Source organism: Cotesia glomerata, linkage group LG2, assembly GCF_020080835.1.
Source record: "Cotesia glomerata isolate CgM1 linkage group LG2, MPM_Cglom_v2.3, whole genome shotgun sequence".
Taxonomy (NCBI): domain Eukaryota; kingdom Metazoa; phylum Arthropoda; class Insecta; order Hymenoptera; family Braconidae; genus Cotesia; species Cotesia glomerata.
In genome coordinates this window covers 23,274,477-23,297,757 of record NC_058159.1, presented here as the reverse complement: position 1 = coordinate 23,297,757, position 23,281 = coordinate 23,274,477, and the positions used below count along the sequence as shown (strand labels likewise).

Sequence of the window (23,281 nt, the reverse complement as noted above, 5' to 3'; positions counted from 1 at the left end):
CGATATCTTTTGGAGAAATCAATCAATTGGGATCAGGTTGGCGACGTTTTAAAAGACCTATCGAGATTTTTATCTAATTAAGTTATGAAGTTTTTTGTAAATTTTTTTTATGTTATCTAAATGATTTGAGGGTCAAATTTTTTTTTAAGAACCTTAGTTTCCTGGCAATTGATTTTTAAAATTTAATTATTTAATGTGGTTAAGAAAACTGCAATGAGTATTGCAAACCCGGTAAAATCCAATTACTTTGATTAAAATGTTTTGTTGTAAAAAGTTGAAAGGATCAGTCTTTATTGTTCTTTCATACCTTCAAATATTCTAGCATGAAATCAAGCTCTAAACGTTTATTTTACTTGCTTCAGTGTAAAATAAAATCAGTAGAATAAAAATGATTAAGTAGATACATATAGCTAGTGGTGCTGAAAAAAAGATATAGTTTTTGGAAGGAATAAAAATAGAAATTAATTAAATAAAATATGACACATTATTTAGTTAACATAAAAAATTCAATTATTTCATTTCGTCGCTTCCGAATGTAAATATAAAAAATCTATACTTGACTTCATAACTTTTCGACTGTATGAATCTAAATAAAGGTGATATAAAAAAAATTTTTAAGTGTAAATAATTAGGAGTAAATATACTCGAATGTTTTTATAGATTTTCATATTTTTCAACAGAAGAATAAAATAAACATTCCAAAAATTCAACCGAAATAATGGAGAATGCCTGTACTTCGATAAATTCATTTGCGAACTCATGTAAAATGAATTTCATTAGAATTCACAGTGCTGGAGTAACTAGTTTCAGTTAAATTTCCTACAGTTGAAAAATTTATAATCTAGGAGTGTGTTATAGTCTTATTTGTTTTACATAAGGGCTAAAAAATCAGGCTGGCTAGTCACTATAAATGCTCATGTGAAATTCTCTCCATTTGTTTTCAAGTTTTGTTGACAAAATTGTGACCAAGATCTTTGCTAGTACATTGTGTACACCCTGAAGACACATGTAATGCAATATAGTATAAGCTGTGAGTTAAGTTAAATACTTGTGAACATCTGAAAGCATATAAACGCTGGTCAAAAGACCCGGAAAGTTTTTAGCTTTCGGCTATGTCGTAAAAGCTTCAAATATTTCGAATATTTTTAAGAATTTTAAACCTTTCAAAAGTATTCTAGTTTTTACGAAGTAATAATAATGCATTGCAAGGAGAAAAAACAAGATTGGAATGATAAATCAAAGAATTAGCGAAAATGGGGATGATTTATTGGGATTAATAGACGAAGTGAAATAATAATCAAAATGTTTCATAATATAAAATCGATAAGAGGATAAGTATACAGTAATAAAGACTAATTACAGTGATTGAAGTTGATTCAATAGTTAGAGAAGATTGATTTTTCGACCAAATTCAATTTCAGAGCTTTCGTCTGTATTACTGTCTAAAGTGTAGCTCAAGTGCTCACGATTCACCCGAAGAGAGAGAAAGAAAGAGAACCAGGCCAACATGGTTCCACAGCCCACCATCTAGTTACTGAATAGTAGTTGTAGTAGTAGTGGATACTGGTGTTACTGTTAGTGAAGGAGTAAGACCGATAACGCCAAAGAGCCAAAAGCTAGAGCGAGTTACTGCACAAGAGCAAGAGCTAAAGCAAGTACTTGCAAGAGATGCTGCGTTGGTGCAAGCTTCAGTATATACACACCTTTGCGAGAGCTGGCGTATACGTGCCTTGGGTATAAATCGATCGTAACTCTAGTCAGTGTAGTTACAGAGAGTTACCAGCATCCAAGTAAAAGAGAACGAGAAAGAGGAAATTATACGTCCACGGATCGTTGTAGAGTGAGACAAAATGGAAATACTACCGGTGCGACAGTTGTTGTAGTTGTATTAGCAGTACCAGTAGTAGTAGTAGTAGTAGTGGTAGTAGTATAGAGTATTATACTAGGTATAGTAGGTAGAGTAGGTATATAATATATAGAGATGAGGAGGAAAGTTTTCAGGCTCTATGCCAGATTATCCACCCTCCATTTATCTCCAGAGTCTAGCAATGCTGTTTCGAAATTCGCTGAATTCTCGATCAGCCTAGCCGTGTCCTCTTGGGTACACTGATAATTGTTCATTTTCCCTAGAGCCTACCTAATGTCAACATTTAATCCTTCTTACAAACTCTGCTTAGCTCAAATTTAAGCTATGGTACCAAAATCAACTGCCCATTATGTTACTGCTTATTTTCATTTTTTTTTCCTTTCATTACTGCCCGCGAAAACATTTTTTAAAATGACTACATGTGGCTGCATATGAAAATAAACAATAATTTAATGTAATTTTCCAATTTTTTTAAAAACTTGTACACCAATTAACATGTTGTTGAAAACAAAAATTGGTTTTATAGTTGATTAAATTAAATATCAATACCAGATAAACTTTATAGCACACGGAAAGAAATTTTCTTTGAAATTTACTGTTAAATTCACTGCAATTGTGGGACATAATGTAGCCCTTTTATTTATTACCATTTTTTAAATAAAATTTACGGTATAGACTATGGTAAATTTGTTGAAAAGAAGTTAAAAATTATCTTACTTACCGACAATCAATTAGGTCGTACCATCTGTTCCACGATTACCGTGAATTTAACAGTAATTTTTAAAAGAAATTTCTTTCAGTACAGAGTAAGAAAAAGTAAAATTTTTTTTTCAAAATCAACATCTCAAATATGACCAATTTTTAAATCATAAAATTTTTTTACGAGTAATAATTAATATTCAACAAACATTGGATGCTTATTGAATGAAAGTGATTCCACCACCCATTAACACCGAACAGGAACGCTCTCGTCATTGATGTTCCATTCGTCTTTCACTTAGCTAAGCAGCAGCTCTTAAGTGTTCTGGCCTAGTTTGCCGATTAGACAATTCGAATTGGCTTAAGAGAAGATCGTCAAGGGGACAGTGAGTTAACGATCCTTGATTATAAGATAATTATGCCACCTAGACATGCATGGGATTGATTGCAATCCAGGAGCTAAGTACGCTGACATATGTTTGACATTTTAAATGATGCTAATGCTGAAGTTTATTTTGACCCTTCATAATAGCTTTCAAATATTAACAATTAGGTAGTAACGGCATCTTTATTTATTGTTGTCATCTTCATAATCACTATCATAATAATAAATAATCCTTCACTTACCATTAATATTTCGTCGTTTAATGTCGTGCAAATTGCCGGAAATTACGAGTACGTAGCTCCTGACGGTCTAAGTCTGTAAAGTACGTTGGTTGGTTCGTCGGTTGGTTGGTTGGTTTGTTCATTCGTTCGTTGGTTAGCTGCACAGCGGATGTAAAATTTATTACTTTACCCAGGTAGCCGGGAGCGTGCGAGCGACGTCTTCAGAAAGATTCACGTTCTCTATCCTGTCTCGACTTTCTCCTGTTAAAACTTCCGTTTTTCCCTTAAACTTTTTTATTTATTTTCTATTAATTTTTTATCTTTTTCTAAATTCGTATTTTTTCTTTACTTCATTGCATTTCTTTCTCCACTGCCTTCTCATTCACTGTCTTTTATTTGATTTTCAGTAGTTTTCCCGAAGAAATCTCGTCTGACCAGTTGGCCAACTTGCCGCTTTCTTTGGCTAGGTTGAATCCTCTTAAACCGCCTTTAAAATCTATACATATATATTTTTTTCGTTCAACTCTTATTCATCTCGTTTGCTAGCGCGAATCTCGTCGGCTAGCAGCAGATCCTCGTTTAAGGGGGTAGGGGGATGATGAACAAGAACGACCTAAGGAATATAAAGGTAGCTATCGATTAAATTACTTTTATTTCTACTGCTTAGAGTTCGATAAAACGACAAATGAAGAGGCCAAGTGAGAAGGATCCGATTGAAAGAGAAAATGAGAAAGTAAATACAAAAAAAAAAATAGAGAAAAAAAATTGTTGAAGAAAACCTTACGATCTAATAGTTTGTAACCGATGAAATTCATTCGAGTTTAGCGAGCGAAATGGTTGGATTTGATAGTTTCGTGGTGAGTGCAGGTTTGAGGTTATATATATATATACAATTTGATAGAACCAATATTGGTATCCTGTAGACGACAAAAACTCACTTGGATATCAAAATTTCATTATTGAAATAAAGCTATCCATTTAAATGAACTATTCGAAATTTTCAATTTTTATTAGCAAATTTTTTTATTGAATCCTTTTTGTTTTGTTTTTAAAGATATTGTTTTTATCTACAACAACAAGAACAGCAACAATATTAGAAAAAACACGAGTAACATAAAAAATTAATAAATATTCGATGGTTCCAACGAATAGATATTTAAGATGGTCAAACCACGTCTACAATATACAGATATATAACAATATATACCACCATATAAAGAGAACAGCCAAGGCCAAGTCAGACTTTCATGAGAATCGCATCTAGCAAGTCGTACGTGACGTTCTAAATCCCTCGGGAGCTTCCGTGCTGTCTAACTCTCCACGTCTTTTAGTTTTCTTTCTTCACAAACATATAAATATCCACACTCACTCCAGAACTTTATCTTTTTTCTCGACTTTATTTTTCTAGAAATTAGTGAAGAAAAACTATTGCTTCAGAAAACAAATTCAATTTCAGAATAAAGAAAATTTTTTTTTCCATTCATTACATGAAGCACTTTCAAAAAAGAGAAGGTTTGTCAGAGGTAGGTGATTAATTTGCGTTGATTTAACCCCTGAATCTAAAGGACATTGACATTTGTCCGTCGACAAATCAATCTAGCTCTTAAGATTTATCTCTCTCTTTCTCCTCTCGTAAGAGAATTGTCTGGTCCTGTCTGTGCCTATATATGTAGTATCAAGCACGTCGACGAAGGTACTAAAGACACAAACTGTTAAGATATCCAAAGTTATATCGAGTACTAACAGTACAAGTGTAAGTGAAACACACAAAGTACACACTCCTTTCCCTTCACGTTGTTGTATATGCATGCTGTATAGATCCTCCTCTACGATCATCTATATAGTTTTGCCAGTCTTGCCAGTTTGGTTCACGTCCCACTGGGAAATTCTGTGCACGAGTGTATGTACGAGACGTTTACGGTGTCTGATTTGCGACGACGGCGTTTAGAATCTTGTATCTAACAGTAGAGACTCACACTCAAAATAAAAAACAATTCCATTTGTTACTACTCTTTAGATAACAATAAGGCCTGGCGAGCATATCTTGATCTTTATTTGTCAACAATTTCAGTAATATTGACGATAATTTGTAATGAAAACAACTAGTGGTAAAAGTAAAATTTCTTTCAAAATACCATTAATATGTTTCTGTCTTTTTCTCATTACATAAAATTAAGGTATTCCTGCTTATGATTTTTAGCTAACTTCTTTACTATTATCGAATCATAATTTTACGTGAACTTTATTACGTGAAAAATTGTTTGTATTTTTTATTCAATTATTATTTTCTTTATTTTCAATAAAATTAGTGTATGAAGCTTAGACTTACAAATTTTCTAAAAATTTCAACAATAATTATATTAAGTTTTTATGTTTTTTTTCGGTCTAATTATTGATATGTCACTTAAGTAAATGTGAATGGAAAATTTCATATCACTACAGATAGAGACAATTCGTCTCTTCACATGAGTTCATGTAATCCATCTATACTTGAATTAGTCAGCTGGAGGTATTATTCGTATCTGCTCGAGTGTTATGAATAATAATTACAATGAAAATTCATAGAAAGTAAAGAATATCTTTGAAAAAATATCGAGAACAGAACCAAGCCAGGAATCAAACTCTGGTCTCATTGTTTTCATGTCAGGAGCTCAATTACTTAAGCTACCGAACCCCTCTCCACACATCTTTTCCCAGTATACTCTTTAACTCTCAATGACAACTGGTAATTATTAGTCATATCAATTAATGGTAATTTGTTATCATTTATAACTTCACTAATATTTATTTGTAGTGAGCAAAAGAAAGACATTAATTTTCATATATCTCGTTGATAAAGATTGTGCAAAAAAATTAATGAATTTTGATTAAAATTATGGAAAGAAAAGTTTACATAAATTAGTGAAACCACTGTTCTAATTTAATTAATAAACTATGTTAACGAAATTAGAGATGGTAATTACATCCCTTTGATCGTGATATAAACTTTGATTAAAATTTATGTGCAAAAGGTGATCGTGATTGGTGACGAAGCGAAATGTATACAAATAGAAGCCAAGTAAATTCCAGATATATCGTAGGCGTACAAAGTAGAATAACCAAAATTTCCGGATTTAAATAGGGTGCAGAGAGATATTCAGGTATTCATACTTGAGGACTTTGATGCTACTAGTAGTTCTAAAGCAATAGCTTGAGAGTTCAGTTTAATCAATAGCCAGGAAGACCATCAATCAATTATCAGCGCATTCCTCTTGATATCTCCTTCCCTTATTATGTGATTTGATCGTATCCGTCACCTACTCTATATTTGTTAGTGAATATATGGGTTTTGAACGTATGAATGTCGTAAAAGACAAATCTTTGTCATTGACATTTACATGTACATAATTTAATAGTGTTTAACACAAGACCAAATTTATTGGGGTCAATTAATTGCTTTAAATTCATAGAATTTATTCTAATTGACCTTATATGATATTTAAAAACTATAAAAGTTAAAATGTACATTTTCAGCCAGTCCCATGGCTAAGCGGTACAACGCTTGTCATACTTGTTTGGGACTGGTGAGGCGTGGGTTCGAATCCCGGTGTGAGCTGAAATTTAATTTTCAGTGAACATCGGTGCCCGTAACTCACGCCGGACTGTACAGGTTTGGGTTTTTCGATGGTTTCCCCAAGCTCTGTGCTACCGGTGGGGCACAGGCGAATGCGTGCAGTTTCCCCAAAATCGGCCCATCGCCGCATTACTCTCCAGGCTGAAAAAGTATGAAATACCGCCAACGTATTCTGCCAAACTTAATGTACCGATCAGCCTGGAATCCCCCTCCGGTCTCGGCCGGACCCCCATCGAGACAGAAGTCTGAAAAGCGGGGTTATAAAAAAAAAAAAAAATGTACATTTTCAATAATATTTTAATTGTTCAGTATTTTTTATTTAAAAATAATTTTCATTTTTATTGTGTATAAAAATCAAAGTTACACTGATAGAAGAATTTGTTTATAGTTAAAAATATTTGTTAATATTTAACAAATCATTTATTAGAGACCGCTTTTTAGTCCTCAACAAATATTTCTTAGTATATACTAAATATTTAAAAAGATTTATTAATATTTAATAAATGAATATTAGATTTATTGAATACAAAAAAATCATTTTAAATACTAAGAAATATTTATTTGATACTAAAAAGTGGTCTCTAATAAATGATTTGTTAACTATTAAAAAATATTTTTTGGTACAAATAAATCCTTCTATCAGTGTAGTTTATGTTATTTCAATTTTATTCTTTAAATAAAAAAAATATCAATTCTATTGCTCCATGAAAATATATTTTTATCAACTAACAATAAAAAAATCTCATAAAAGTTCACTCCGATAAACGCAATCCAACCAAAAAGAGATTTCGCGCATCAGTTTCTACTGAAATATTTATATATGAATTTTATTTACTCCAATATAAATATACTTGCTAATTATGATTATCATTACTGATTAACACAATTTTTTCTAGAAAAAATTTTGCATCAACTGCTGTCTGTTTAATTGTAATAAAATAAATATTTATAGCGGAACTCAAAATTCCAATTTTAAAAGGTTCTCCACGGAAGTTACATTTTGGCACACCCTAATATATATATATATATATATATATATATATATATATATATATATATATATATATATATATATATAGCTCGAAAAAATAAAGCAGATGTGTTTTTGAGCTTAAAGAACTCAAAACTTCGGAATAGATCATTTCTCGAGCGTTTTAAATTCATAGCGGGAAGTTCTAGGGATAGCCTGCAAGGTTAACCGTTTTCCAGATTTTTTTTTCTTTTTTTGAACAAATAATTTTTATATCAACTTAATACATTTTTAGTAGCCTTTATTTGTGTAATTATTCTTTTATCGAGTAGAAGGGTTAAGAACGAAAGGTCGTTAAAGTTAAATAAGTGATGATAACAATTACAGAGATGGAGAATGAAGATTATTAAATAAACTATAAGGTTTATTTTGTAGAGTAAAGAAAGAATAAAAAATAATAGGGATGGCTTTAATTAAAACTAACTTAGTAAGTTGAACACAAGACATAATCCTTAAATGAGTGAGACTTAAAAAATGAGATTGAGACTTGGGTAGTAATTGGAGAAAGTAAAGAAAAGAGAATGGTAAATAATTTACGTGTGTTTTAAATAATGCATACAGACAAGGGAGACCAAGGAACAGTAATGTAAGGGCTATGCAGAGAAACTCTACGGGTAAAGCTAAAGCAACGCAAGTAATGTGCATTAACATTGCACGAGCTCATTTATGTACATAAATGTGTATTTATGTATTCTCTACAATAGCAAGTAGTGCACCAAAGTCGTGCATTAAACTCGAGGGGTATCGCTGTTGTAACCCCTGGGTATTTCTATCCTACATTTTATGTTTATGTCTATATATGCATAAATATTTATAATGTCAAAATTTGGTTTATCGACTTTATGAGAAAGTCGTTTTTTTTTTCTTCGTTTCGTATTAACATTTTCTAATCAAACTTTTTCAAAATTAAATTAAACGTCAAAAAGTTTTCTGATTCGACCTGGTATGTTCGTACATGGTCTGATATGTGAACAGTGGCTATATCAAGCTATATATAGACATATATCGCTTGATATGACTTAATATGTCCTGATATGATGTGATATACCCATTTCAGGACTGACATGATCATATATGTTCATATATAATTTTTCTTAAGAGAAATCATTTTTTTCTCTCTCCTAGTAAGCTTATTTGACATATAGTTGACTTATTTGGATTATAGTTGCATCGACTACTCAACCAATTTTTGTTTAACATGACACGTTAATTGACGTATACAGTTTTGGAAAAAATAAAAAATTGAAGAATTATAATAAATTTTTCTTTTATTCTCATATATAGCCTGATATGACCATATATAGTTATATGACTAGATCAAGCCATATATAAAGATTGGCCATATATTGCGATATCAGAAAATTTTTTCACGGGTATAAAATAAATTTTGCCATGAATTTGTGATATAAAATTATAAACAATTAATTGTAGCTGTTAATAATGTAGCATAATAGAACCTGATAAACATATGCAAATTTTTTTTTATATTAATAGAGAAACCCAACAGATGAACTAAAAATAAAGAAATTTGTAAGTCATCAATCACATGATATTACTGCCAATACCAAAGTATACATGGGAAAAATCTGTCTTTGAGACATGTGTTTTATAAAATATTTAACAACCTCAAGTAATTGGATTGACACTCGATATTTTGACGGAGACTGTACGAGCGATAACATTAACGGGTGAACTATCGATTAGAAAATTAAATTAACAAGAAGTTAAAATAATCAATATTATTGAATATCTATAGATATAACCATATTAACCGAAGATTGAGTGATGTGCGCTAATACTTGATTTTCCGACATTCTAAAATTTTGAAGTAAACTTGAAGCAATCAATTATATGTGAATAAGTAATATCTGATAATGATAATACTGTGTACATGAACACACATATAACGGATGTGCGTTTGTACTAGTTTGTATGTATTTGATATAGGATCTCATTTAACGCTCATGTCATCTTTGACATATTCAAAGTAAAGTGTATTATACATCCTACTAACACAGTTTGGTTAACTTAGTAGCAAAGCAGATGAAACAGAAGCAGCCAGTAGCAATATGTTATAGCTGTTAGTGTCCCTCCTATATACACATACTACTCTTCTCTTTATCACGGGTTCTCGCTTTTCGTCGTCTAGATGAGAAGACACCAGTCTCTCGGGAGCAGACGCCGCTCTGATGAGTCTCGATTAACAAGTGTTTGCTAGCCGTTCGACTCTCTGACTAATAAGCGGTCGAGGGCGTTGGGCTACAACAACATCGACAACGGCTGCTGCAATGGGAATGTACACGACAGCTTCTATACCACTAAGGCATAAAGTCCAAAGACCATTAAGATGATACGATGTTTACACTTTTCTGCTCATATCATGCCTTTTTATACTCTTCTCTTTTCTCTGACATACACTTTCTTCAAATATTTATTTTCTTCTCTTGCTTCTTAAGTTGTAATATCATTTAATTATTTTTGCAATACTCGTATTTTCGCCAGTTTATTACACTTTATTATTTTATTCTTATCACCATTTCATACTTTTCTAAATTTATTCGAGTTATACTTCCCAAAGTTATTTTTTAAAAATAATTCTATCAGTATAAGGTTTACGTAAATAAAACTTGATTTTAAATTGAATGAAAGAAAATTTCCAATTATTTTGTTGCATACTGAAAAAATTTATAGAACAAAATCATGATAATTTTTATGTTTATATTTAAGGAAACTCGGTGATCTAGAACCCGTGGATTTAAAGAGGATTAAGGAATTTTATTCGTAATGAAATTAATGGAGAGTAATTTTAAAAATTTTTGGATTGTACTTTTGGATTTTCCGTATTTTTTAAAACACGTAAAAAAAATTATAACATATTTTACTTTAAAAAAAATATTTTGATTGATTTTATTCGACTCATAGGATATTGAATAGATAATATCGAGTTATCGAGTAAAGCATAGAAAAGAAAGTGTTATCGCGGTATTAACAGCACGCCTGACATGTTAGTATCATAAATTAACCACAGCACATCAACAACCACGAGAAACGTCGATACAGATCAAAGTAATTGGTTTTCAGCGCGAGGTTTTACAGCATGTCGTAGCAGCCACTTGAAACATGAAACACCGTTTACACACGTGGCGGTTGATATTCTCTTCCAGTCTATACACTCTACGAACCATAATAAAAGCTTTTTACTATTTTATAACATGCTTCTGTAATATTCACAGTGGTATTCTTGTAGTCACTCGCTAAAAGTCTAAAATAACTAAAAAAAATAATACTAGTTAAGCTTTATCTTTCTTTATAAACTATTACGGATATAGTACATATAATAGTATCTTACGCACTTGCCCGAGAAGCTTTAACGATGCGGAAGACATTTACATTTCACATGAGCTACTACACATCAGTATAAAATAAAATTAACAAACGAAATATTTACACTTACCTTTTACATAAATTTCTGTAATTTATAATAAAAGATCAATTAAAACATTTACATACTTGAGTGAAACGACCAGAAGCCGTTGAAACTTTAAATTTTCGTTTATTTGATTTTTGAGATAATTTACTTCGGAAAGACAACCTAGTTTTCTGTAAAAGTTGCTAATAATTGATAAGTAAAATCTTCATGCAATAAAAAATTGATTAGCTTAATAAAAAAAAATCAACTACTTCACAAATACCTTTGATTATATTTTAATAATAAAATGTTATCGAGAAGAGGGAATTCCTTATTATACTGTTCTCTTTTTTTTTCCATGATAAAAGTTTTTATTGGTAAATAATTTTTTCTTCCCTCGAGTTATCTCATAGTGTTATGATCGAAGCCCGCTAATTTTTAAACAAATTGATCATAAGAATATTTTCCAAGATATTTGCTCGAACTCGCTATTACAAAAAATGCAGCATTTATTAAGTACTCAAACAAGAAATAAAGATAAAAAATAGACATAAGAAATTGAATATTTTTATTTAATTTGATAATTTTTTTTTACTTTATCGTAAATATGAAAACAGCGTCTAAGATGGGAAAATCGATACAAAAATAGAAAAATATTTTTAAAATCCTTCTTCTACCGATACTTTAGACTCTATTTATTTCTCAGATCTTCGAAATACAAAGTTTGAGACCCTCTTTCATTGATCCCTAGAATCCTCATAAAGCTCTCAGTATTATCAGAGAGTATATAAATGATATATCAGATTTTACAAGCCCATTTCTCACATAAAGAAAAAAAAAAAAACAAATGAAATAAATAAATAATCGAAAAAAAAAACGGAAAGAGAAAAAATGATGAAGTATAAATCAGATAATAAACTGGCATCTTATTTTCAACTCGTCAAACTTTTATTCGATCGCGTATTTTGACAGTTTTATACCTTTCGTTAACTTTGTATTTGATGTCTATATACCCAAGATCGATGATGAAAAAGTTTTTTCTCAGTACCGAGTACCAAAAACTTTTTAAAGAGCTTGTCTGATATTCATCATCATGTATCTTTCATTTTTCATCGGTTCTTATCGAGTTAAGCCGCGAATTATTTTACCTCTTTCCATTTTTTTCACATCTGAATAAAGTAAAGGGAAATAAGCCGTTAATAAAAGTAACGAGAAACTTTTGAATAATTTAACTATGTTAATGGATCAAAATTATAATTTACAAGTTATTATTTACAAACATCAATTTTTAAACAGGAAATGTAATGAATATATTTAACAGTTTAATAAATAAATAATAAACAGTAGCAGCAGCAGAAACGAAATATTTAATGGCATAAAAAAAAATGGCACAGACAAACATGAAAAAAATGAATTTATTACGATGCATTTTTATTATTAAAAATTATTCTTTATCATTTTCTTTTCTCCATAACTTACATTAGCATCTAGATCCAGTACTTCTTCTTCATCTTCTTCTCCTAGTTCATTTTCTCTTCATGCTATTCTTAGTTCTTCCTTCTCGTCTATTGTTGTCTGGACAGGATGGCACTCTATGTGAATTCTCAATCTACTTTATTATATATACATAGTCAAATATTGAGAAAGCCGTTCTCCGGCGCTCGCATTTATTATCCGAAACAGGTACCACCAAGCCGCAGGCACTTGGCATTTATATTCCAAACACTCCAGCGCCCTGGAAAGCTGTCGTGCGCGAACTTACAGAGCGACCAACCGTTTCAACCTAGACGAAGAATCGGTAGCAAGAGCGGTACCATCCTGAGCAAACGTTAAATATATATTTATACACCCCTATATATATTTCAACTTTATCTCTTTATTTTTTCTTTATTATTTTCATTTCATTATAATAATCGTTTCAAATTTACTTTAACAAATTATTTTATGTTTATTTATACAGATTACCCGTCCATTTAACATTTTCCGACCGTCAACGAACCATTTTTCCGTAAAACTTTGTTAAGAATATATACTTTAAATTATTGTAGAACATAAATTATAAATTTTATTGCAGATGATACTGGAATTAACAGACATCTTACAATTTTTCAGATTTTTCTTCACAAACAAATTATGAAAATGATTTTTTTTTAGTTCTACATTCAGAAATAAAAAAAAAAAAAAAAAAACTATCAATGCAAATTTTATTAAATATTCTTTAAACACTAATTTATTTGTTAAATAATGCAAACAAATTTTCGGGTGACTGCTTTTTAAGTCTAAATCAAATTATGATACGTTTTACTAAAAGGTGCGAGCGTAGCACAAACTACCCATTAGTACTGATTGGCGATCTTGACCATACTAGTTTTAGATGCGAATTCTACCGAGTAAACTTTGTTTTTTCCTTTATCAGTTATATTTTTCAATTATTCATCTGATTACCTACTTCATTTTCTTTTGATTATTTAGATAAAATTATACCTTTAAAAAAAAAAAATTCAACAAATAATCTCTAAATCCTTGAAGATATACGACCTCTTAGAGTAAAACCATTCCTAGAAAGTTTATTAATTTTCTGAAAATAATTTATTTCCAATGAAATTGAATACTATCCAAGTTTTTCATAATTTTGACTAATTTTATCCAGTAAGCTTTGCAGAAAATAAAAGATGTTTCACTCTCCCAAGTTATAAAAATATGATATTTTAAATTAAAATAAAAATAAAGAAAAAAAAGAGGTTTTAGAGAGGTTTGGCTTCTCGACTACCCAAAGTGACAAGCTCACAAAGTCATGTACTCTCGATAAAATTCTTTTTTAGTTTTACTCGTAGAAATTTAATGTATAGAAACACCAAGTAACAGTTTAAATTTACGAGCGATTCTTGAACGGCGTGTAAATTTTCCACTTGCCTGTGCTAACGATTCCAAACTTTTGTGACCCACGATCTTTATTTTAGTTTTTTTAGTTCGTACTCACCTTCTCACCTTTAAGTACATAAATTTTATCCGTTTTCATTTTATTTCGATTTTTTATTTTAATTAAATTTTCAACTTAACTTTAGAAAGTTATTTTTCATAATTAAAAATCAAGTATAATATTTCATAATTCATGAAAAAATATAAAATAGCTTTATTTTAAGTATAATTTATTTTGTATGATAAAATTTAATTTTAATAGTAGGCGTCGCAAGTGTGACGACTAAGGCGGCGAGGATCATTAAGACTAATTTTTCACTCTTACTCATTTTTTCTTAATTCATACGACCTCTTTGACTTTTTTGCAAAGAGTGAATTTTGTTTTTATTTTTTTACTTCGTGTTCATCATCACCATTATCATCATGATCTTTTTATTTTTTATTCTTTATTTCTTTATTCTCTCCTTTATCACTCTAATTTTCTAAGCGGCGAGTAAAACTTGGCGACTGCAATTTTATTTAATTAAATTCTGTGTAGTATCTGTCAGTCTCACTTTAACATCTTTAGACTCGTTTACAGAAGAAAATGATGAAATTCTGGTAAACTTTATCTTTTCTGAGATTTATATATTTACACAATCACATTATTACACTTTTGTTTGTCTTCTAAAGTTAAATTTCACTTTACTTGTAATTGATTTTTTTTCTAATTCAAAATTTTTGTATCAACTTTATTAATCAATTAATTTAGCAAACATTAGATAATGCAAAACAGCAAAAATGAATCCCCACCCTTTTGATAAATAATCCATGCTTGATTCAAGTATAAGTCTATTCACGTTGGTTTATTGAGTAATGGGTAATATAGTTGTATGTTAATCTCAATAAACTTTATCTATCAGTTGCCATGTCAATGAATGAATCCACCTCTTTTAAATAAATTATTTTATGAAACATAATAATATATAATAATAATTTTATTAATAATTTTATGAAACATAATAATAATAATATATAAATTGAATATTGATAAAAAATTATGACATCATGTCACCCTAGTAGAAATGATCAAGTTTTTACTCGATTAAATCTAGTATCTGACTAGCGATCATGTCTAGTAACTGGCTAGTATAATATCCAGCAACTGTCTAGTCACTGACCAGTTTTACTAGATATCAAATAAAACATGGTGACACTTGTAGATTTGGAGGTTATTTAAAATTAAATATGGATAAGTTTGTTACAATTCAAAATAATAATAATAATATTCAGAAACAGTGTAAATAATTAAAAAAAAATTGAGTGTTTCAATATAATAGTATATTATGTGACTAGGGATGAAACAAAACGATTTCAGACCAGTGAAGTTGCCTGCCCGAGCGAAGCGAGGGCTGGCATCACTCGGTCTGAAATCGTGTTTCATCCCGCGTCACACATTATATTTTTCATATAAGTTGCATTAAAAATGCTAGTTTCAATGTCTGGAGCCAACCAGAACTAGATAGTTTCAGACGAACAGCGAAAATACCATTTTATTATGAAACTTATAATAAAATAGAAAGTAATAGTTTATTTTTTACCAAACATTATTCGTAAATTGACAAGTTTTCTTTTATCATTCTTATTTATGCGTAATAACAGAATTATAATATGTCAGTACAGTTAACGGTTAGAATGACAAAGGTATAAGATAAACAAACAATTGATAGGATTGAAAATAAAGCTGCAACTTCACCTCGCGGCTCAACAGGCATTGAAACTCACATTTTCAATGCAGGTTATATGAAAAAATAATTTGTAATATATTTAAAAAAATGGATGAAATTTAAAAAATTGACATAATAACCGAATTGCGGTTGTGGGCAATCAAAACAAATACTCCAGACTGTCATCTAGATGAATTATTAAAAATTTTACGAGGAGTTCTTCCAAATTTGCCAATACGTGCAAAAACACTTTTAAAAATAACTGTTATTTTTATTTTTTTATATTATTAATGTTTTTAGTTTTATATTTAAGAATATAATATAATAAATTAATAACTTATTTCACAGTTCTTAATACTTTTATAAATGAAACTTTTATATACCAGTTAAATGTTAAATTCATAAATAAATTTTATAATTATTCCGTTTATTAATTATTACTATTTTTATTATTAATATTATTACTCTTTTTAATTGTAACAAACTTATCCATAGTTAATTTTAAATAACCTCAAAATCTACAAGTTTCACCATGTTTTATTTGATGTCTAGTAAAACTGGCTAGTAACTAGACAGTTACTGGATATTATACTAGCCAGTTCCTAGCTTAAGTCTAGTTAAACTAGCCAGTTACTGGCCAGATACTTGATTACATTTCTACTAGGGCAATGAAAAAAAAAAAAAAAAAAATATCACTATAAAAGACATCACAGAATCAATAAAATAAATTTTTTAAATTTATAATAATTTATTATTATGCCTACATAAGAATTATTAATAACTTAGAATAATATTTAAAGGAGCTGCTATTAACAATTAAGTTAAGGATAATTAATAGCAAGGTAAAATGAAGTGGTAATAGAGTAAATGACGTGGTATTTTATCAAGTACAGAGAACAGTAGAGCTTCTTGAAATCTAAATTTATTACAACGATCCTCGAATCATTTCCAACTTGCAGCTTTAAGTCGTCAGTAAAATCTCACGAGTTTGATTTATACAGAGAACGCGGGCTAAGCGTGAAAGAGGCGGAGATACCTTGGCGTACCATAATAAAAATTAACGATCATTTTCTCTCACTCTCTCTTTTATTTTTATCTCTTATTTCGTTCTACTCTCTTTCTTTATATACACTTATATAGATTTTTTTACCAAATCTAGATTTTGCGGTAATCACTTCCATATATTCTATCTTACTCTTTTATTTTCCTCTATTTTTTTTATCTCATCTAACCAAGTTCTCGGAACCCTTACGGGAAAATGCAAACCATATCCAACTATTCGTCACAGAGGAGTATAAAGACTATGACGAATTGTCACATCGAAAGCTCAATGAATTATCGTACCGGATTATCCGACCCTCCAGATCTCAGCGAAGAAAAAATATAAAAAATCAGAAAAACTTTCTCACGTACTCCCAGCGGATACTCTATTTTTCATGCAAGCATATTTCTCATATTTTCATCCTGTCATCGGTGAATGAATTGCAATAAAAAAATAAAGTCGAAAATTCTTTTATATTAAGAAAGTTCTTATTAAAATTTTTCATCATTTCTACTTAATTAGTTCTATTAATAAATATTGTTATTAATACATAATAAAAATAATAATTCTTCATAACAAAAGACAAAAATATGCAAATGATTTATTACAGTAACAAATTAATGTTCGTTAGCTTAAGTGATTAAAATTTGTTTGAATGATTAACATTAATTAAAATAAATTGAGAAAACGAAATTTTGAATATTTATAAAATATCGAATTTTAATTTTATATAAAAAAAACTATGAAAATGATAATAAAATTAATTTTGAAATTCGGTTGATAAATTTTTACGACTTCATACAATGATAAAAGATAAAGCAAAAAACTTTCAAGATGAATTTTAATAATCTTAATTATCTCATCAAATTTTTATGATATCATTACGAAATAATTATTTTGTAATGAATTACTACATTAAAAATAAAAAATTAATTTTATTCAAGACTAAAAATTGTTGAATCAACTAAAATTTAGTTGAACTAAGAAAAATTTCTCAAAAAATAATTTTCTTTGTTAAAGATTTTTTCTTATGAATTAAGTTAATTTTTTTTAGTGTATATTTATCATTTTTACCTTATAATAGCCTATGAAAATAAAAATTAATGAATGTAAAAAATATCTACTCCATGACTTTTATTATTATTGTTAATGTCATAAAAATATTTAGATAGCGGTTGCATTTTGCAAGCATACGACATATAAGAAAACATGTACATGCGAATAACTTGGATATATAGGTCAAAGTACAAAATGACTAAAAAAAAATTTCCAATATTATTTTTTCCAGAGTTAATATTTTTTCAGTAAAATTTCAAGCTGTTAATCGATAAAAAATATAAATAGATTATATCAATGCTTGAATAATATCAAGAAAGATACTCAATAATATTCATAAAAAGTGCTCTTCCTGAACTATTGAAAATAAAAAAAAATAATTTGCGTTTTTCAGCACCGCCCCAAACTGTTGAAATCAGCAACTACCCAAATCACAACAAAATCGAGCTAAAAGTAGGGGAGTCTACGAGTTTGGAGTGCACAGTCAGCTACGCAAAGCCAGCTGCTACAATTGTGTGGTATCGCGGGAATCACGCGATCACAGGAGGTGAAACGAGCATCAAGCCAATCTCCATCGAAGACGGTAAGTTTACTTGTAGTCCAGCTTCTTTCTACATATATTTATTCAGTGATTAGAAATAAGAGCGAATGGAAAAAAAAAAAAAATAAATAAATAAAAAAGACGGGATAAAATGAAAAGCGCGGCTGAGGATCAAATAAGGTCACCCTGTATTGCTTTTTCTCTTTCGTGTCAAAGACAAAGGGAATGTGATAAACGTGACGTCAGACGCCAGTGAAAAATCTAAAGTTTAGTCGGGCATGTCTGTCTACACATTTATTCACTCTACTTGTTTATTTATATTTTTGTATTATTATTAAATAATCTATTAAATTGTTATTATATTTTTATTCACAATCAAAACGATAATTTATAACGTGTCACTTTTATCTTTATCTGAATTGAACAATCAAATTTCAATGAAAAAAAATTAGTCATAGCCAAGCGCCCCCGGTGAATCCTAAACAACGGAAGCAAAAAGAAAATAATAAATAACTTGGACATTTGCTAGCATCAGCAATCACGCGGAAATCCCAATGACTCGTGAAGAATATCGTTTTTCCCCTTCTCCTTCCTCTTTCCTCTTTCCGTATAAGGTCGACCACCAGAAATCCTCGGACGGATACGAATTGGGTCGGTTTCAAGTTTCATGAGCACAGGGGTTCTTAACCCTCCATCAGAAACTTTCCGTCACTCTCCTCTACCCTCTTTATCCAGTATACTCCTTCTTGCCATTTTCGCCAGAGATCACTAGCAAGTTGAGATGCGAAATGGATAGCATGAAAAGGGACAAACTGGATGAAAAAAGAAGAATAGACATAAAACCAGAATAAGAATAAGAAAAAAGAAGAACCACCACCAACCAAAAGAACTACCAGTTAAAGTATAAGAAGAGAAAGCACAAGATCCCACTGGAACTCGACGACATTTCTCAAGATTCCCTTACACAGCTATCGATTTATCTCTTCCTCTCTCCCCCCCTCCCTCTCCTCCTCCTCATCACATCAGCCCCACGTCTATAACCTCTCAACCCCTGCCAAAAAATAAAAAGAAAAAAAAATACTATTTTCAAAGTTCTCTTTAACAACCCCGTTCTTCACAACCAACTACTTATTTTCTGGAAGTCATTTTCTCCAGCAGCTCTGTTGTTGTACAGCCCACTCACTTGCTCTACTGGTTCCACACTCCACACTCCACACTCTTTAGTATATATGCCCATCGGATTCAAACTTACAAAACAATGAAAAACGAAATATCACTTCTTGGAAAATTCTCTCTCCTTTAACTCCTCCGTTCCGCCTGGATCCTCCTTCTTCATCTTCATCTTCATCTTCATCTTTTCCTTTCCCTTCTCCTTTTTCTTAATCTTGGGCTTTGTTTTTTCTCCCTCTTCAACTCCTTCCCGGTTCACCTCAAGATCCAACAGCTAGCTTTTATACATAACTCTGGCATGATTCCAACTTTTAAAATCAACGTTTCTGTTTTGTTCCAACCTTTTCCCTCTATTTTACTCCTTTCTTTTGTTACTCGAGTTGTTTTTTATTTCTTCTCATGCCTCTCAACCTTTTTCATTGTTTTTTACTCTTCACCTACTACCTACTACTCACTACCCACTACCCACTACCCACTACCTACAACTACTTCTGTTTCTACCACTATTACTGGTAACAACTAGTACCAATGTTCACCAACTTGTTTTACAGTTCTTTCTTCGGTTGTTACCAACACACGACATTTGGATTTAAATCTTTAGTAGAAATTTATCCGGCAACTGCTAAAAAGAAATGAGAGAAAGAGTAAAAATATAAAATAAAAAAATAAGAGGAAGAGTAAGAAAATTGCTAGAAACAAGAACTAGAGGAAGCTTGAATTTAAGGCGTACAAGAGTCTTGACTGTAACTTAAATTTAAACCCCACAAGTACCAGTCCAAGTCTTGTGAGTTGTGAGTCTTGGACAGTTGGTAAGAGCCTTCAAGCTCAGGCTTTTAACTCAAATTCAACCTTTAGTTTAATCTCTATTCATGTCTCAACATTGTATGCGCATTTATTGATACGCCGTTTTGCGGAATTCCGGATCTTGATTTGTAGTTTTATCTTGCAAGTAAGCTTTATGTTTATTACTCCGTCTGATATCTTGTCATTTATTATTTGCTTCAGATAAAGATGCACCGAAACCCGGTGAACCGAAGAAGAAACTTCAAAAATATGATACGCACAGTTCAATAACTATTGTACCAACTGTCGAAGATGATGGTACGGATTATGCTTGTGAAGCTAGGCATCCGGCTATTCCTCTTGACAGGCCGATGAGAGCGGTCGTTAAGCTCTCTGTTTTATGTATGTATTTTTATTTTTCAATTATTTTTTTTAGAGATAAGAAATAATAATGAATACTCTTAATTTTAATGATTTTTAATTGTTTAACAAATATAAAAATTAAATAATCGGAACAGGAAATAGATTTATCAAAATAAACAGTAATTCCTACAATTTAATCATTTAATTAAGAAATATTAATTGACAACTACTTGCAACTAAATTATTAAAATATTTTTTTTTTGTAATTCTGCAAATTATTAATTTACGGGAAATTCATCAAAAAATTGAATTAAATTTATTGTAGAAACTTTGATATAAGTTCTATGAAGTTTGTATTTAACTATCATTTAAAATTACTTAAAATTTGAGTTATGAAAATGTTCCCTTCTGTAATTTGATTTTTTTTTTTAATTCAATAGAAATAATAACGTAACTCTAAAGTTACTATAATCATAATTACTTATCTAGTGATAATCTTTAAAAACTGAAGATTTATAATGACAAAAACTATTTGATAATTCTCTAACATGGATACTTATGTATTTAATGAATCATATCATAATGGGAATCATGGTTTACCTTTAATTTTAAAAAGACTATCAGTAAAAATCACAAATAATTTTTGTTTAAAATATAAATTTTATTAAAATAAAAGTAAACTATTTAAAAACTATTTTGTATTCAATATAACGAAGAAAAAGTTTCTTGCTCAAAGAGCTTATCATTAAAATCTTATTACAATTTCATTAAAAAAAAGCTTTAAAGTTATAAGTATTCGTCAAAAAAATAAAGTTAACAGAAGAGTATTTAGAGTATAATTTATATTAATGTAATAAAAAAAAGAAAAATAAGCTTAAGATAATGGAAAATATAAAATGTAACATGAATATAATTTATTAAAGATCCACCTGGGCCACCGTACATTGAAGGATATACTGAGGGTGAAACAGTTCAACGAGGGCAAAGAGTTGATCTAGTGTGTAAATCACGCGGTGGTAATCCGCCAGCTCAGGTGGTCTGGTTCAGAAATGACGAAGTAAAGAGCAACTTTTACCGTACGGACGACAGAATATCCCAGAATTTACTGACATTCGAGGCGAAATCTGAGGATGACAAAGCACGATATCGCTGTGAAGTATCTAATGTCATGAGTGTAACACCTCTCAAAGTTCACGTTGATCTCAGCGTTCTCTGTAAGCATAATTATAGATTAAACACCATTTAATACCTGGAATACTCTTTTAATTAATTTAATAACATGCTTACTTAAAATAAAACATGCCTCTGTCTCTATTATTATTGTTATTGTCAACAGTTTCATTTATAACGGGTTTATAATTACAGTCCATCCAGCTTCAGTGATAATAACCGGACCAACAGAAGCTAAAGCCGAGGAAACTGTTACAATTATTTGCACAACAGAAAATTCAAATCCCCCTGCGGAAATAAAATGGACTGTCGCTGGTAGTGAGTTTCATACAAATAACTCACGGACTTATTTGGCACCCCAGGGTGGTTATATTACTACGTCAAATATAACATTTAATATTAATCCTGATGCTAAAAGTGTTGTCGTTATTTGCCAAGCGACTAATAAAAAACTTGCTGATTACACTACGAAGGCACACACTATTAATGTTATATGTAAGTTTTTATTTGTTTATTAAATATTTTCCATTTGAATATTTAATCTATTTTTAAATTCAGTTTTAATGTAAATTATTTTTCCTTTAAATTAACATTAAACCGTCAATAGAATGAAGGGTAAAACGAGGTATCTAAAAGATTTAGTGAAAAATTTTTTTTCTAAAATTACTTTGTAATTTGAAATAATTTTTTAAAAAATCCTTAAAAAAAATAAAAGTGTAAAATATATATACTATAAACCTTTTTAACATCAGTATAGCAATTAATTTTTTTTTTTCAACTTTATCCCAGGTACTTTGTATCTCTTTTCTTTCCCGTTAAGAATATTTTAAAAGTAACCATTTTTTTTAATTTTTATAGATCCACCAGCAAGTTTAATTATTTCTGGTTACGAAGATAATACAACGATTGATGCTGGCGTTATATTAAAGTTACTTTGTATTGCAACCGCTGGTAACCCTCTTGCCAATGTTACTTGGTATAAAAATGATAAAGAGGTAATTAACAACTTTTTTTACATTATTTTTCACGTTATTTTTCACATTATTTATTATTATTAATAAAAAATTTATCAATAACAGATTAAAGGAACTGTTTTTACGAGGGATCACGCAGTAACGAATGAATTAGAAATGCTAGTAAACGCATCGGATAATAACGCGCACATAAGATGTGATGCCATTAATTCAGCGACGACCATTCCAATGAGTAAAAAATTAATCTTAAAAGTCCACTGTAAGTATTAAAAATGACTATTGGTAATAAATAATTAATAATTGATAATTGATGAGTAATATAAATTGATAAAT

General features: G+C 30.0%; 1 protein-coding gene across 5 annotated transcripts in view; it reads left to right on the top strand.

Moving 5' to 3' along the window:
• The window catches only part of LOC123259626 (nephrin-like), a 206,606-nt gene that overhangs the window by 173,461 nt on the left and 9,864 nt on the right, over window positions 1-23,281 (top strand). For 4 of the 5 annotated variants that reach the window (XM_044720231.1, XM_044720230.1, XM_044720233.1 and 1 more), the window contains exons 4-9: window positions 18,342-18,534; window positions 20,662-20,843; window positions 21,728-22,018; window positions 22,170-22,469; window positions 22,833-22,969; window positions 23,054-23,207. In XM_044720231.1, coding sequence (XP_044576166.1) covers window positions 18,342-18,534; window positions 20,662-20,843; window positions 21,728-22,018; window positions 22,170-22,469; window positions 22,833-22,969; window positions 23,054-23,207 — 1,257 coding nt within the window. The remainder of the gene's footprint in view (window positions 1-18,341; window positions 18,535-20,661; window positions 20,844-21,727; window positions 22,019-22,169; window positions 22,470-22,832; window positions 22,970-23,053; window positions 23,208-23,281) is intronic. The other variant, XM_044720232.1, reaches the window with a different exon arrangement.